This window comes from Scyliorhinus torazame, chromosome 11, assembly GCF_047496885.1.
Source record: "Scyliorhinus torazame isolate Kashiwa2021f chromosome 11, sScyTor2.1, whole genome shotgun sequence".
NCBI lineage: Eukaryota > Metazoa > Chordata > Chondrichthyes > Carcharhiniformes > Scyliorhinidae > Scyliorhinus > Scyliorhinus torazame.
In genome coordinates, this window is record NC_092717.1 from 256,162,436 (window position 1) to 256,175,283 (window position 12,848).

General features: G+C 47.8%; 1 protein-coding gene across 1 annotated transcript in view; it reads right to left on the reverse strand.

The window, feature by feature from the left end:
* The window catches only part of sspo (SCO-spondin), a 1,206,999-nt gene that overhangs the window by 61,233 nt on the left and 1,132,918 nt on the right, over positions 1–12,848 (reverse strand). Inside the window, 2 exon segments of the mRNA XM_072468611.1 lie at positions 9,246–9,306; positions 10,971–11,066. Coding sequence (XP_072324712.1) covers positions 9,246–9,306; positions 10,971–11,066 — 157 coding nt within the window.

Genomic DNA, 12,848 nt, shown 5'->3' on the forward strand with positions numbered 1-12,848 from the left:
AGCAACGAAAAATGGACTATATTATTATGCCTCTTTGCGTGTGTTTTTTTGTGTGAAACAAAAAAGTATTTTTACTATGTGCATTTCTTAGTCGATGGTGCAAAAGTGAAAAATGAAACCATCTTGAAGTTGATGGGTTTTTTTTTCTTGGGGGGAGGTGTCATGCGAGAGTACCTTCAAGACACGGATGTTTAAGCAATGTACCTTTAAGAAAATAGTGATGTCAGTGAGCTCAGGACAGCTATTTTGAAGTTTCAGTTTGGAGGAAAAGAGCTTGGGGAGTGTCTGTGTTTTGCAGTGAGCTGGATTTGCTGTGATCTCTGCCATGAAAGACTATCTCTGGATCATTTGGGCGATTTAAACTCATAGCAGTAAAGCCTTTAACCTGATGTGATTCTGTTAAGGTGTTAAGTCTCTTGGAAGTTTGAAGGAACATTTTGAGGGATTATTTACTGTTGTAATATTTTCGGAGTTATATTTGAAGTAAGGGGTGTTAAGAGATCCAATGTTTATTTAAGATGTTAAGTTGAGTGCATGGAATAAACATTGTTTTGTGTTTAAAAACCCACGTGTCCATAATTGTAATCCCACACCAAGTGAACAAGCCATGTGCTCGGAAAAGCAACAAATACATTAAAGGGGGGGTTGGTCGAACTCCATGATACATTTTGGAGTTCTGAAAACGCCTTGCCTGTAACAGAAGGGAGTTTCTCAAAATGGAGAACTGTGACCAGTGGTGTTCCACAGTGATCCGTGCTGGGACCACTGTTGTTTGTGATATACATAAATGATCTGGAGGAAGGTATAGGTGGTCTGATTAGCTAGTTTGAAGATGACACTAAGATTGGTGGAGTAGCAGATAGTGAAGGAGGCTGTCAGAGAATACAGCAGAATATAGATAGATTGGAGAGTTGGGCGGAAAAATGGCAGATGGAGTTCAATCCGGGCAAATGCGAGGTGATGCATTTTGGAAGTTCCAATTCAAGAGCGAACTATATGGTCAATGAAAAAGCCCTGGGGAAAATTGATGGACAGAGAGATCTGGGTGTTCAGGTCCATTGTACCCTGAAGGTGGCTGCGCAGGTTGATAGAGTGGTCAAGAAGACATACGGCATGCTTTCCTTCATCGGAAGATGTATTGAGTGAAAGAGTTGGCAGGTCATGTTACAGTTGTAGAAGACTTTAGTTCGGCCACATTTGGAATACTGCGTACAGTTCTGGTCGCCACATTACCAAAAGGATGTGGATGCTTTGGAGAAGGTGCAGAGGAGGTTCACCAGGATGTTGCCTGGTATGGAGGGCACTAGCTATGAAGAGAGGTTGAGTAGATTAGGATTATTTTCATTAGGAAGACGGAGGTTGAGGGGGGACCTCATTGAGGTCTACAAAATCATGAGATGTATAGACAGGGTGGAAAGCAAGAAGCTTTTCCCCCAGAGTGCGGGACTCAATTACTAGTGGTCACGAGTTCAAGGTGAGAGGGGAAACATTTAAGGGAGATATGCGTGGAAAGTTCTTTACGCAGAGGGTGGCGGGCGCCTGGAATGCATTGCTGGTGGAAGTGATAGAGGCGGGCACGATAGCGTCATTTAAGATGCATCTAGACAGATACATGAATGGGCAGGGAGCAGAGGGATACAGATCCTTAGAAAATAGGCGACAGTTTAGATAGAGGATCTGGATCGGCGCAGGCTTGGAGGGCCAAAGGGCCTGTTCCTTTGTTGTAATTTTTCTTTGTTCTTTGTTCTATCCGGCTTCATCACAACCTGGTATGACAACTGCTCAGCCCAAGATCGCCAGAAACTGCAGATGGTGGTGAACTCAGCCTAACGCATTACATAAACTTGCCACCCCCCCCCCCACAATGATTCTGTATACACCTCTCGCTGCCTCAGGAAGACAGACAGCATTATCAGAGACCCCGCCCACCCAGACATTGCCTTCTTCCAGACCCGGCAGAAGGCACAGAAGTCTGAAGACTCGCACATTCAGACATAGGAACAGCTTCTTCCACACATCTACAAGACTCCTCAACGACTCCCCCTCGGACTGATCTGTTCACTGTAAGAACACTATTCACGACGCCCGATGCTGCTGTTGCTCATGTATTTGCTTTGTTTGGCCCCTTGTTCTGCACTGTAACCAATCACTGTTTTGCCGATGTCCCATTTGTCAACGATCCAGCAGAGGGCAGTAGAGCGGAGCTGCTGATTGGCTGTTGCGGGGGAAATTTGCATACGCCGTTGTGCTCACTCTAACTTGAAGGTGTACCTGAGCAAGAGACCCTAGCTGTTCAAGTGAAGACAAACATCCAGCAGAGGGCAGTAGAGCGGAGCTGCTGATTGGCTGCTGCGGGGGAAATTTGCATACGTTGTTGTGCTCACCCGAACTTGAAGGTGTACCTGAGCAAGAGACCCTAGCTGTTCAAGGTACACCCAGCTTCTGTCGCGACACGACGGACTTCCTACAGAAACTCAGCACCCATGGACCAGTTGAACCAGGAACATTCCTCGTCACAATGGACGTCTCGGCACTCTACAGCAGCATCCCCCATGACGACGGCATTACTGCAACAGCCTCAGTACTCAACACCAACAACTGCCAATCTCCAGACGCAATTCTGCAACTCATCCGCTTCATTCTGGATCACAACGTCTTCACCTTCGACAACACGTTCTTCATCCAGACGCACGGAACAGCCATGGGGACCAAATTCGCACCCCAATATGCCAACATCTTCATGCACAAGTTTGAACAAGACCTACTCACTGCACAGGACTTTCAACCGCCGTTATACACCAGATACATCGATGAATTTTTTTCTGTTGGACCCATGGCGAAGAATCACTGAAACGACTACACGAAGACATCAATAAGTTCCATCCAACCATCAGACTCACCATGGACTACTCTCCAAAATTAGTTGCATTCTTGGACACAGTCGTCTCCATCAAGGACGGTCACCTCAGCACTTTGCTTTACCGCAAGCCCACGGATAACCTCACGATGCTCCACTTCTCCAGCTTCCACCCTAAACACATTAAATAATCCATCCCCTACGGACAAGCTCTCCATATACACAGGACCTGCTCAGACGAGGAGCAGCGTAACAGACATCTACAGACGTAGAAAGATGCCCTCGTATGAACGGGTTATGGCGCTCGACTCATCGATCGACAGTTCCAACGCGCCACAGCGAAAAACCACACCGACCTCCTCAGAAGACAATCATGTGACACAACCGACAGAATACCCTTCATCGTCCAGTACTTTCCTGGAGCGGAGAAACTACGACATCGACTTCACAGCCTTCAACACGTCATCGATGAACATCTTGCCAAGGTCATCCCCACACCCCCACTACTTGCCTTCAGACAACCGCACAACCTCAAACAAACCATTGTTTGCAGCAAACTACCCAGCCTTCAGAACAGCGACCACAACACCACACAACCCTGACATGGCAATCTCTGAAAGACGTGCCAGATCATCGACATGGATACCACCATTACACGTGAGAACACCACCCACCAGGTACGCGGTACATACTCGTGCGACACGGCCAACGTTGTCTATCTCATACGCTGCAGGAAAGGATGTCCCGAAGCGTGGTACATTGGTGAGACCATGCAGACGCTGCGACAACGAATGAGCGGACATCGTGAGACAATCACCAGGCAGGAATGTTCCCTTCCAGTTGGGGAACACTTCAGCAGTCAAGGGCATTCAGTCTCTGATCTCCGGGTAAGCATTCTCCAAGGCGGCCTTCAGGACCCGCGGCAACGCAGAATCACCGAGCAGAAACTTATAGCCAAGTTCCGCACACATGAGTGCGGCCTCAACCGGGTCCTGGGATTCATGTTGCATTACATTCATCCCCCACCATCTGGCCTGCGAAATCCTACCAACTGTCCTGGCTTGACACAATTCACACCTCTTTAACCTGGGGTTACCCCATCTATGGATCTGTAAAGATTTAATCACCTGCTAATGCTCGCATTCCAAGCATTGTTTGGCATCTTTGAATTTGTCAATATATATGTTTCTGGAACATACCTCTTCATTCACCTGAGGAAGGAGCAGCGCTCCGAAAGCTAGTGATACCGAAACAAACCTGTTGGACTTTAACCTGGTGTTGTAAGACTTCTTACTGTGCTCACCCCAGTCCAATGCCGGCATCTCCACATCATGTTCAAGTGAAGACAACCATCCAGCAGAGGACAGTAGAGCAGAACTGCTGATTGGCTCTTGCGGTGAAGATTTGCATACGCCGTTGTGCTCACCTTAAATTGAAGATGTACCTGAGCAAGAGACCCTAGCTGTTCAAGTGAAGACAAACATCCAGCAGAGGGCAGTAGAGCGGAGATGCTGATTGGCTGTTGCGGGGGAAATTTGCATACGCCGTTGTGCTCATCCGAACTTGAAGGTGTACCTAAGAGATCCCAGCTGTTCAAGTGAAGACAAGCATCCAGCAGAGGGCAGTAGAGCGGTGCTGCTGATTGGCTGTTGCGGGGGAATGTGCATACACCGTTGTGCTCACCCGAACTTGAAGGTGTGCCTGAGCAAGAGACCCTCGCTGTTCAAGTGAAGACAAAGCATCCAGCAGAGGACAGTAGAGCGGAGCTGCTGATTGGCTGTTGCGGGGAAAATTTGCATACGCCGTTGTGCTCACCCTAACTTGAAGGTGGTTTGTGGAGGAGCTGTTGTCAACTGACACTTAAACCCGAAACACTTCTTCAGTGTTTCCCTCCCTACCCCCTCCTCTAACCAATAAAAAACAACCGCTGTAAAGGTCAAGAGGAAGGCTCGGGGGCAGGTAGAAGTAGAAAGAAGTTGAACCGTGATGTCACGGCCTGCAGGTAAGGGATTGGCTGGTGACTGGTAAGTAGTTTTTCTTTTATTTTCCCTCAGGTGTTATCGTGCGGGGCGCAGAGGTTGCTGGGTGAATGCTCGCTGAGAAGGGGAGTGAATGACAGGTAAGCTCTTTCTTACTTTTTCTTTTTTTATCTAGAGGGGATGGCAGGGAAGGTAGTGCAATGATCCTCCTGCAGAATGTTTGAGGTGAGGGACGGCGTCAGTGTCCCTGCTGATTTCATCTGTGGGAAGTGCACCCATCTTCAGCTCCTCAGAAACCGCGTTAGGGAACTGGAGCTGGAGCTGGATGAACTTCGGATCATTTGGGAGGCAGAGGTGGTCATAGATAGTAGCTTCAGGGATGTACTTACTCCGAAGAATCAAGATAGATGGGTGACGGTGAGAGGGGCTGGGAGGAAGCAGTCAGTACAGGGATCCCCTGTGGTCGTTCCCCTTAGTAACAAGTATACCGCTTTGGATACTGTTGCGGGGGGGGGGTCTACGGGGGAAAGCCATGGGGTACAGGTCTCTGGCACAGAGTCTGTCCCTGTTGCTCAGAAGGGGAGGGGGGAGGAGTAGAGCATTAGTCATTGGAGACTCCGTAGTTAGGGGGATAGATAATAGATTCTGTGGGAACGAGAGAGACTCACGGTTGGTGTGTTGCCTCCCAGGTGCGTGACGTCTCGGATCGTGTTTTCGGGATCCTTAAGGGGGAGGGAGAGCAGCCCCAAGTCGTGGTCCACATAGGTACCAACGACATAGGTAGGAAAAGGGATAGGGATGTAAGGCAGGAATTCAGGGACCTAGGGTGTAAACTTAGATCTAGGACAATCAGAGTTATTATCTCTGGGTTGTTACCCGTGCCATGTGATAGCGAGACGAGGAATAGGGAGAGAGAGGAGTTGAACACGTGGCTACAGGGACGGTGCAGGAGGGAGGGTTTCAGATTTCTGGATAATTGGGGCTCATTCTGGGGTCGCTGTGACCTCTACAAACGGGATGGTCTACACCTGGACCAGAGGGGTACCAATATCCTGGGGGGGGGGGGGGGGGGATTTGCTAATGCTCTTCAGGAGGGTGTAAACTAGTTCAGCAGGGGATTGGGAACCTGAATTGTAGCTCCAGTATACAGGAGGTTGAGAGTAGTGAGGTCATGAGTAAGGTTTCAAAGTTGCAAGAGTGTACCGGCAGGCAGGAAGGTGGTTTAAAATGTGTCTTTTTCGATGCCAGGAGCATCCGGAATAAGGTGGGTGAACTTGCGGCATGGGTTGGTACCTGGGACTTCGATGTTGTGGCCATTTCGGAGACATGGATAGAGCAGGGACAGGAATGATTGTTGCAGGTGCTGGGGTTTAGATATTTCAGTAAGATCAGGAAAGGTGGTAAAAGAGGGGGAGGGGTGGCATTGTTAGTCAAGGACAGTATTACGGTGGCAGAAAGGACGTTTGATGAGGACTCGTCTAATGAGGTAGTATGAGGTTAGAAACAGGAAAGGAGAGGTCAGCCTGTTAGGGGTTTTCTATAGGCCTCCGAAAAGTTCCAGAGATGTAGAGGAAAGGATTGCAAAGATGATTCTGGATAGGAGCGAAAGCAACGGGGAAGTTGTTATGGGTGACATTAACTTTCCAAATATTGACTGGAAACACTACAGTTTGAGTACTTTAGACGGGTCTGTTTTTGTCCAATGTGTTTCCTGACACAGTATGTAGATAGGCCAACGAGAGGCGAGGCCATATTGGATTTGGTACTGGGTAGTGAACCAGGACAGGTGTTAGATTTGGAGGTAGGTGAGCACTTTGGTGATAGTGACCACAATTCCATTACGTTTCCTTTAGTGAAGGAAAGGGATAGGTATATACCGCAGGGCAAGAGTTATATCTGGGGGAAGGCAATTATGTTGCGATGAGGCATGACTTAGGATGTATCAGATGGAGAGGAAAACTGCAGGGGATGGGCACAATGGAAATGTGGAGCTTGTTCAAGGAACAGCTGCTGCGTGTCCTTGATAAGTATGTACCTGTCAGGCAGGGAGGAAGTGGTCGAGCAAGGGAACCGTGGTTTACTAAAGCAGTCGAAACACTTGTCAACAGGAAGAAGGAGGCTTATGTAAAGATGAGACATGAAGGTTCAGTTAGGGTGCTCGAGAGTTACAAGTTAGCTAGGAAGGACCAAAAGAGAGAGCTAAGAAGAGCCAGGCGGGAACATGAGAAGTCTTTGGCAGGTAGGATCAAGGATAACCCTAAAGCTTTCTACAGATATGTCAGGAATAAACGAATGACTGGGGTAAGAGTAGGGCCAGTCAAGGACAGTAGTGGGAAGTTGCGCTTGGGGTCCGAGGAGATAGGAGAGGTGCTAAATGAAAATTTTTCGTCAGTATTCACACAGGAAAAAGACAATGTTGTCGAGGAGAATACTGAGATTCAGGCTACTAGACTAGAAGGGCTTGAGATTCATAAGTAGGAGGTGTTAGCAATTCTGGAAAGTGTGAAAATAGATAAGTCCCCTGGGCCGGATGGGATTTATCCAAGGATTCTCTGGGAAGCTACGGAGGAGATTGCTGAGCCTTTGGCTTTGTCTACAGGAATAATGCCAGAAGACTGGAGGATGGCAAATGCTGTCCCCTTGTTCAAGAAGCGGAGTAGAGACAACCCCGGTAACTATAGACCAGTGAGCCTTACTTCTGTTGTGGGCAAAATCTTGTAAAGGTTTATAAGAGATAGGATGTATAATCATCTGGAAAGGAATAATTTGATTAGAGATAGTCAACACGGTTTTGTGAAGGGTAGGTCGTGCCTCACAAACCTTATTGAGTTCTTTGAGAAGGTGACCAAACAGCTGGATGAGGGTAAAGCAGTTGATGTGGTGTATGTGGATTTCAGTAAAGCGTTTGATAAGGTTCCCCACGGTAGGCTACTGCAGAAAAAACGGAGGCATGGGATTCAGGGTGATTTAGCAGTTTGGATCAGAAATTGGCTCGCTGGAAGAAGACAAAGGGTAGTGGTTGATGGGAAATGTTCAGACTGGAGTCCAGTTACTAGTGGTGTACCACAAGGATCTGTTTTGGGGCCACTGCTGTTTGTCATTTTTATAAATGACCTGGAGGAGGGTGTAGAAGGATGGGTGAGTAAATTTGCAGATGACACTAAAGTCGGTGGAGTTGTGGACAGTGCGGACGGATGTTACAAGTTACAGAGGGACATAGATAAGCTGCAGCGCTGGGCTGAGAGGTGGGAAATGGAGTTTAATGCAGAAAAGTGTGAGGTGATTCATTTTGGAAGGAATAACAGGAAGACAGAGTACTGGGCTAATGGTAAGATTCTTGGCAGTGTGGATGAGCAGAGAGATCTCGGTGTCCATGTACATAGATCCCTAAAAGTTGCCACCCAGGTTGAGAGGGTTGTTGAGAAGGCGTACGGTGTGTTAGCTTTTATTCGTGGAGGGATTGAGTTTCGGAGCCATGAGGTCATGTTGCAGCTGTACAAAACTCTGGTGCGGCCGCATTTGGAGTATTGCGTGCAATTCGGGTCGCCGCATTATAGGAAGGATGTGGAAGCATTGGAAAGGGTGCAGAGGGGATATACCAGAATGTTGCCCTGTATGGAGGGAAGATATTATGAGGAAAGGCTGAGGGACTTGAGGCTGTTTTCGTTAGAGAGAAGAATGTTAAGTGGTGACTTAATTGAGGCATACAAGATGATCAGAGGATTGGATAGGGTGGACAGTGACAGCCTTCTTCCTCGGATGGTGATGTCTAGCACGAGGGGACATGGCTTTAAATTGAGGGGAGATAGATATAAGACAGATGTCAGAGATAGATTCTTTACTGAGAGAGTAGTAAGGGCGTGGAATGCCCTGCCTGCAACATTAGTGGACACGCCAACACTAAGGGCATTCAAATGGTCATTGGATAGACATATGGACGATAAGGAAATAGTGTAGATGGGCTTTAGAGTGGTTTCACAGGTCGGCGCAACATCGAGGGCCGAAGGGCCTGTACTGCGCTGTAATGTTCTATTTTCTCTGTCGATTATTCTCTTTGTCTACTATGTACGTACTGTGTACATTCCTCGGCCACAGAAAAATACTTTTCACTGTACTTCGGTGCACGTGACAATAAATCAAATCAAATCAAGTCAAACATCCCCACAATTTTAAGACATTTGAAATATATTTTCTATTCTTATGACCAAAGTGAATAACCTCGCATTTCCCCACATAAAACAGCGACACAAAGAGAAACAGAAAAAGCGAGATTGAGAACAAGGCAGAGTGTTTGAAAGAATGTCAGACTATGTGAGGCACGCAGACGAAAGAGTTAAAGAGAGAGAGATTGGAAGAGATAGACTGAGCACACAGTTTAACCAGAGGATTAAGTGTTTACGTGAGCTTACCGCTAATTTGTTTTCTGCAGATAGGACAACATTTCCCAAGATCCTCAACTTTTACATAACCCTGCAATTGATAAAAAAAGTACATTTCACTGGAAACACAAATGACATCAAACACTTCAAATTAAATGATACAGGTCCGTAGGTGGATGGCCATTCGGCCCATCCTGATCAGGGCTAGGTGTGTGAACTCTCTTGGCAACGTCAATATATCAAAGGAGGAAGTGTTGCGTATCCTAAATTTCATTAAGGTAGACAAGTCCCTGGGGCCGGATGGATTCTCCCCAGGTTACTGCGGGAGGCAAGGGGGGAAATAGCTGGGGCCTTAACAGATATCTTCACATCCTCTTCGACCACAGGTGAAGTTCCAGAGGATAATCCAGCAACTTATAGGCCGGTGAGTCTGACATCAGTGATGGGGAAGCTTTTGGAAAAGATACGGAGGGACAGGATATATGCACATTTAGAGGAAACTGGACTAGTTAGTGACAGGCAGCATGGTTTTGTACTGGGAACGTCAGGTCTCACCAACATGATTGAGTTTTTGAAGAGGTGAGAAAGAAAATTGATGAAGGATGGGCTGTGGATGTAGTTTATATGGACTTTAGTAAGGTGTTTGACAAGGTCCCACATGGCAGACTGGTACAAAAAGTAAAATCACATGGGATTCGGGGTGGGCTGGCTTGGTTATAGAAGACAGAGACAGGTGGAAGGGTGTTTTTCTGAATGGTGGTCTGTAGCTAGTGGTGTTCCGCAGTGATCAGTGCGGACCTCAGAAGTGTAGAAGATTTTAGTTTACATGGGCAGCATGGTCGGCGCAGGCTTGGAGGACCGAAGGGCCTGTTCCTGTGCTGTACGTTTTGTTCTTTTGTACTGGTTAGATTTTAGAAGGATGAGGGGGAATCTTATTGAAACTTACAGGATACTGCGTGGCCTGGATAGAGTGGAAGTGGAGGGGATGTTTCCACATAGAATCATAGAATTTAGTGCAGAAGGAGGCCATTCGGCCCATCGAGTCTGCACCGACCCTTGGAAAGAGCACCCTACTTAAGCCCACACCTCCACCCTAACCCCGTAACCCAATAACCCCTCCTAACCTTTTTGGACACTAAGGGCAATTTAGCATGGCCAATCCACCTAACCTGCACGTTTTTGGACTGTGGAAGGAAACCGGAGCACCCGGAGGAAACCCACGCAAACACGGGGAGAACGTGCAGACTCCGCACAGACAGCAACCCAAGCCAGGAATTGAACCTGTGACCCTGGAGCTGTGAAGCAACAGTGCTAACCACTGTGCTACCGTACCGCCCACCTGTAGGAAAAACTAGAAGCAGAGGGCACAGCTTCAGACTAAAGAGACAACCTTTCAAACAGAGATGAGGAGGAATTTCTTCAGCCAGAGGGTGGTGAATCTGTGGAACTCTTTGCCGCAGAAGGCTGTGGAGGCCAAATCACTGAGTGTCTTTCAGACAGAGATAGATAGGTTCTTGATTAATAAGGGGATCAGGGGTTATGGGGAGAAGGCAGGTGAATGGGGATGAGAAAAATATCAGCCATGATTGAATGGCGGAGCAGACTCGATGGGCTGAGTGGCCTAATTCTGCTCCTATGTTTTATGGTTCTATGGTTTGAACATATGAATTCGGAGCAGGATGAAACAAGTAGAAGTGACAGCTCCTCAGGAGTAGAATGAAAAATGTTGAATGAAAAGAGAAGACTATTTCTCACCTGCAGGCAGGTGAGTGGTGGACACCCAGGGGAGCAGCTCCTCCTGCCATTTAAGCACTGGCACCGTTCACAACCTTCTTCCCATTCGAACCCTGGCTGTAAGACAATGCAAAAAACTCCATTACTCCCAGCATCGAACAGTCCTGAGCACAGGATCCTGGAACTACAAGCGGGTGGGGTGTAGGTGGAGATCAGAAATGACAAGATGGCATTTCCTTGTCCTTTGCACATTTATAATTCACTAAAGAGACACCAAGGTTGTGAATAGTCTGATTCAGTGGCAGACAATTGTCAGTTGCCTTCAAACGTCTTTCCCATCTCCAACAATAATTGTGTGGAAATTACGAACCTCTTTGTTACAAAAATCAAGAAATCCAATCAGCTGTCTCTGCTGTTTCCCTGTTCCACAATCTGACTGGGTCAAACTGCCGCTGGAGTTCCCTTTCTCGAACCTTTCTCCACTCATTCTCCCAGTGAACCAGAGAAGATACAGCCAGAGGGAGACACAACAAAGAGTGAGTTTGGGAATTTGAAGCTAGGTGGGCATTCGAAGCTTGGGGGGGGGGGGGGGGGACAGGTGCTTTCTAACCCTGGTAAGTGACTGGTAAGTAGTTTTTCTTTTTCTTTTCATTGGTATATTTATCTATCTTTTCTTCACTTTTTTTGGATTGTAGTTGTATAAGTTAACCGAAGATTTAAGACATGGCAGGCGATCCCAGACCCGTGTCATACTCCTTGTGTGCGATGTGGGAGCTCAGGGACACGTCCACTGTCCCTGTCTCCTTCACGTGCAAGAAATGTGTCCAGTTGCAGCTCCTGTTAGACCGCTTGACAGCCCTGGAGCTGCGGATGGACTCACTTTGGAGCATCCCCGATGCTGAGGACATCGTGGATAGCACGTTTAGCGAGTTGGTCACACCGCAGGTGAAAATTACTGAGGGAGATAGAAAATGGGTGACCAAAAGACAGAGCAAGAGTAGGAAGGCAGTGCAGGTGTCCCCTGCGGTCATCTCCTTGCAAAACTGATATACCGGTTTGGATACTGTTGAGGGAAATGGCTCACCAGGGGAAGGCAGCAGCAGCCAGATTCATGACGCTGTGGCTGGCTCTGCTGCGCAGGGGGCAGGAAGAAGAATGGCAGGGCTATAGTGATAGGGGACTCAATCGTAAGGGGAATAGACAGGCGATTCTGCGGATGCAATCGAGACTCCAGGATGGTATGTTGCCTCCCTGGTGCAAGGGTCAAGGATGTCTCGGAGCGGCTGCAGGACATTCTGGTGGGGGGGAGGCGGGAGGGTGAACAGCCAGCTGTCGCGCACATTGGCACCACGATATAGGTTAAAAAACGGGACGAGGTCCTACAAGCTGAATTCAGGGAGTTAGGAGTTAACCTAAAAAGTAGGACCTCAAAGGTAGTAATCTCAGGATTGCTACCAGTGCCACAAAATAGTCAGAGGAGGAATGTCAGGATAGATAAGGTGAATGCGTGGCTCGAGAGATGGTGCAAGAGGGAGGGTTTCAAATTCCTGGGGCATTATAACCGGTTCTGGGGGATGTGGGACCAGTACAAACCAGACGGTCTGCACCTGGGCAGGACTGGAACCGATGTCCTAGGGGGGGTGTTTGCTAGAGCTGTTGGGGAGGGTTTAAACTAATGTGGCGGGGGATGGGAACCGATGTAGGAAGTCGGAAGGTAGTAAAACAGGGACAGAAACAAAAGGCAGTAAGGGGGAAAGTGTAAGGCAGAGAAGTCACAATCCAAAATCAAAAAGAGCGACAGTACAAGGTACAGTGACTGAGGGGAGCTCAGTGAATAGGCCCAGTAATACTAAAAGCAATAAAACGGGAAGTAAAAACATAAATGGTAAGCGACGCGGC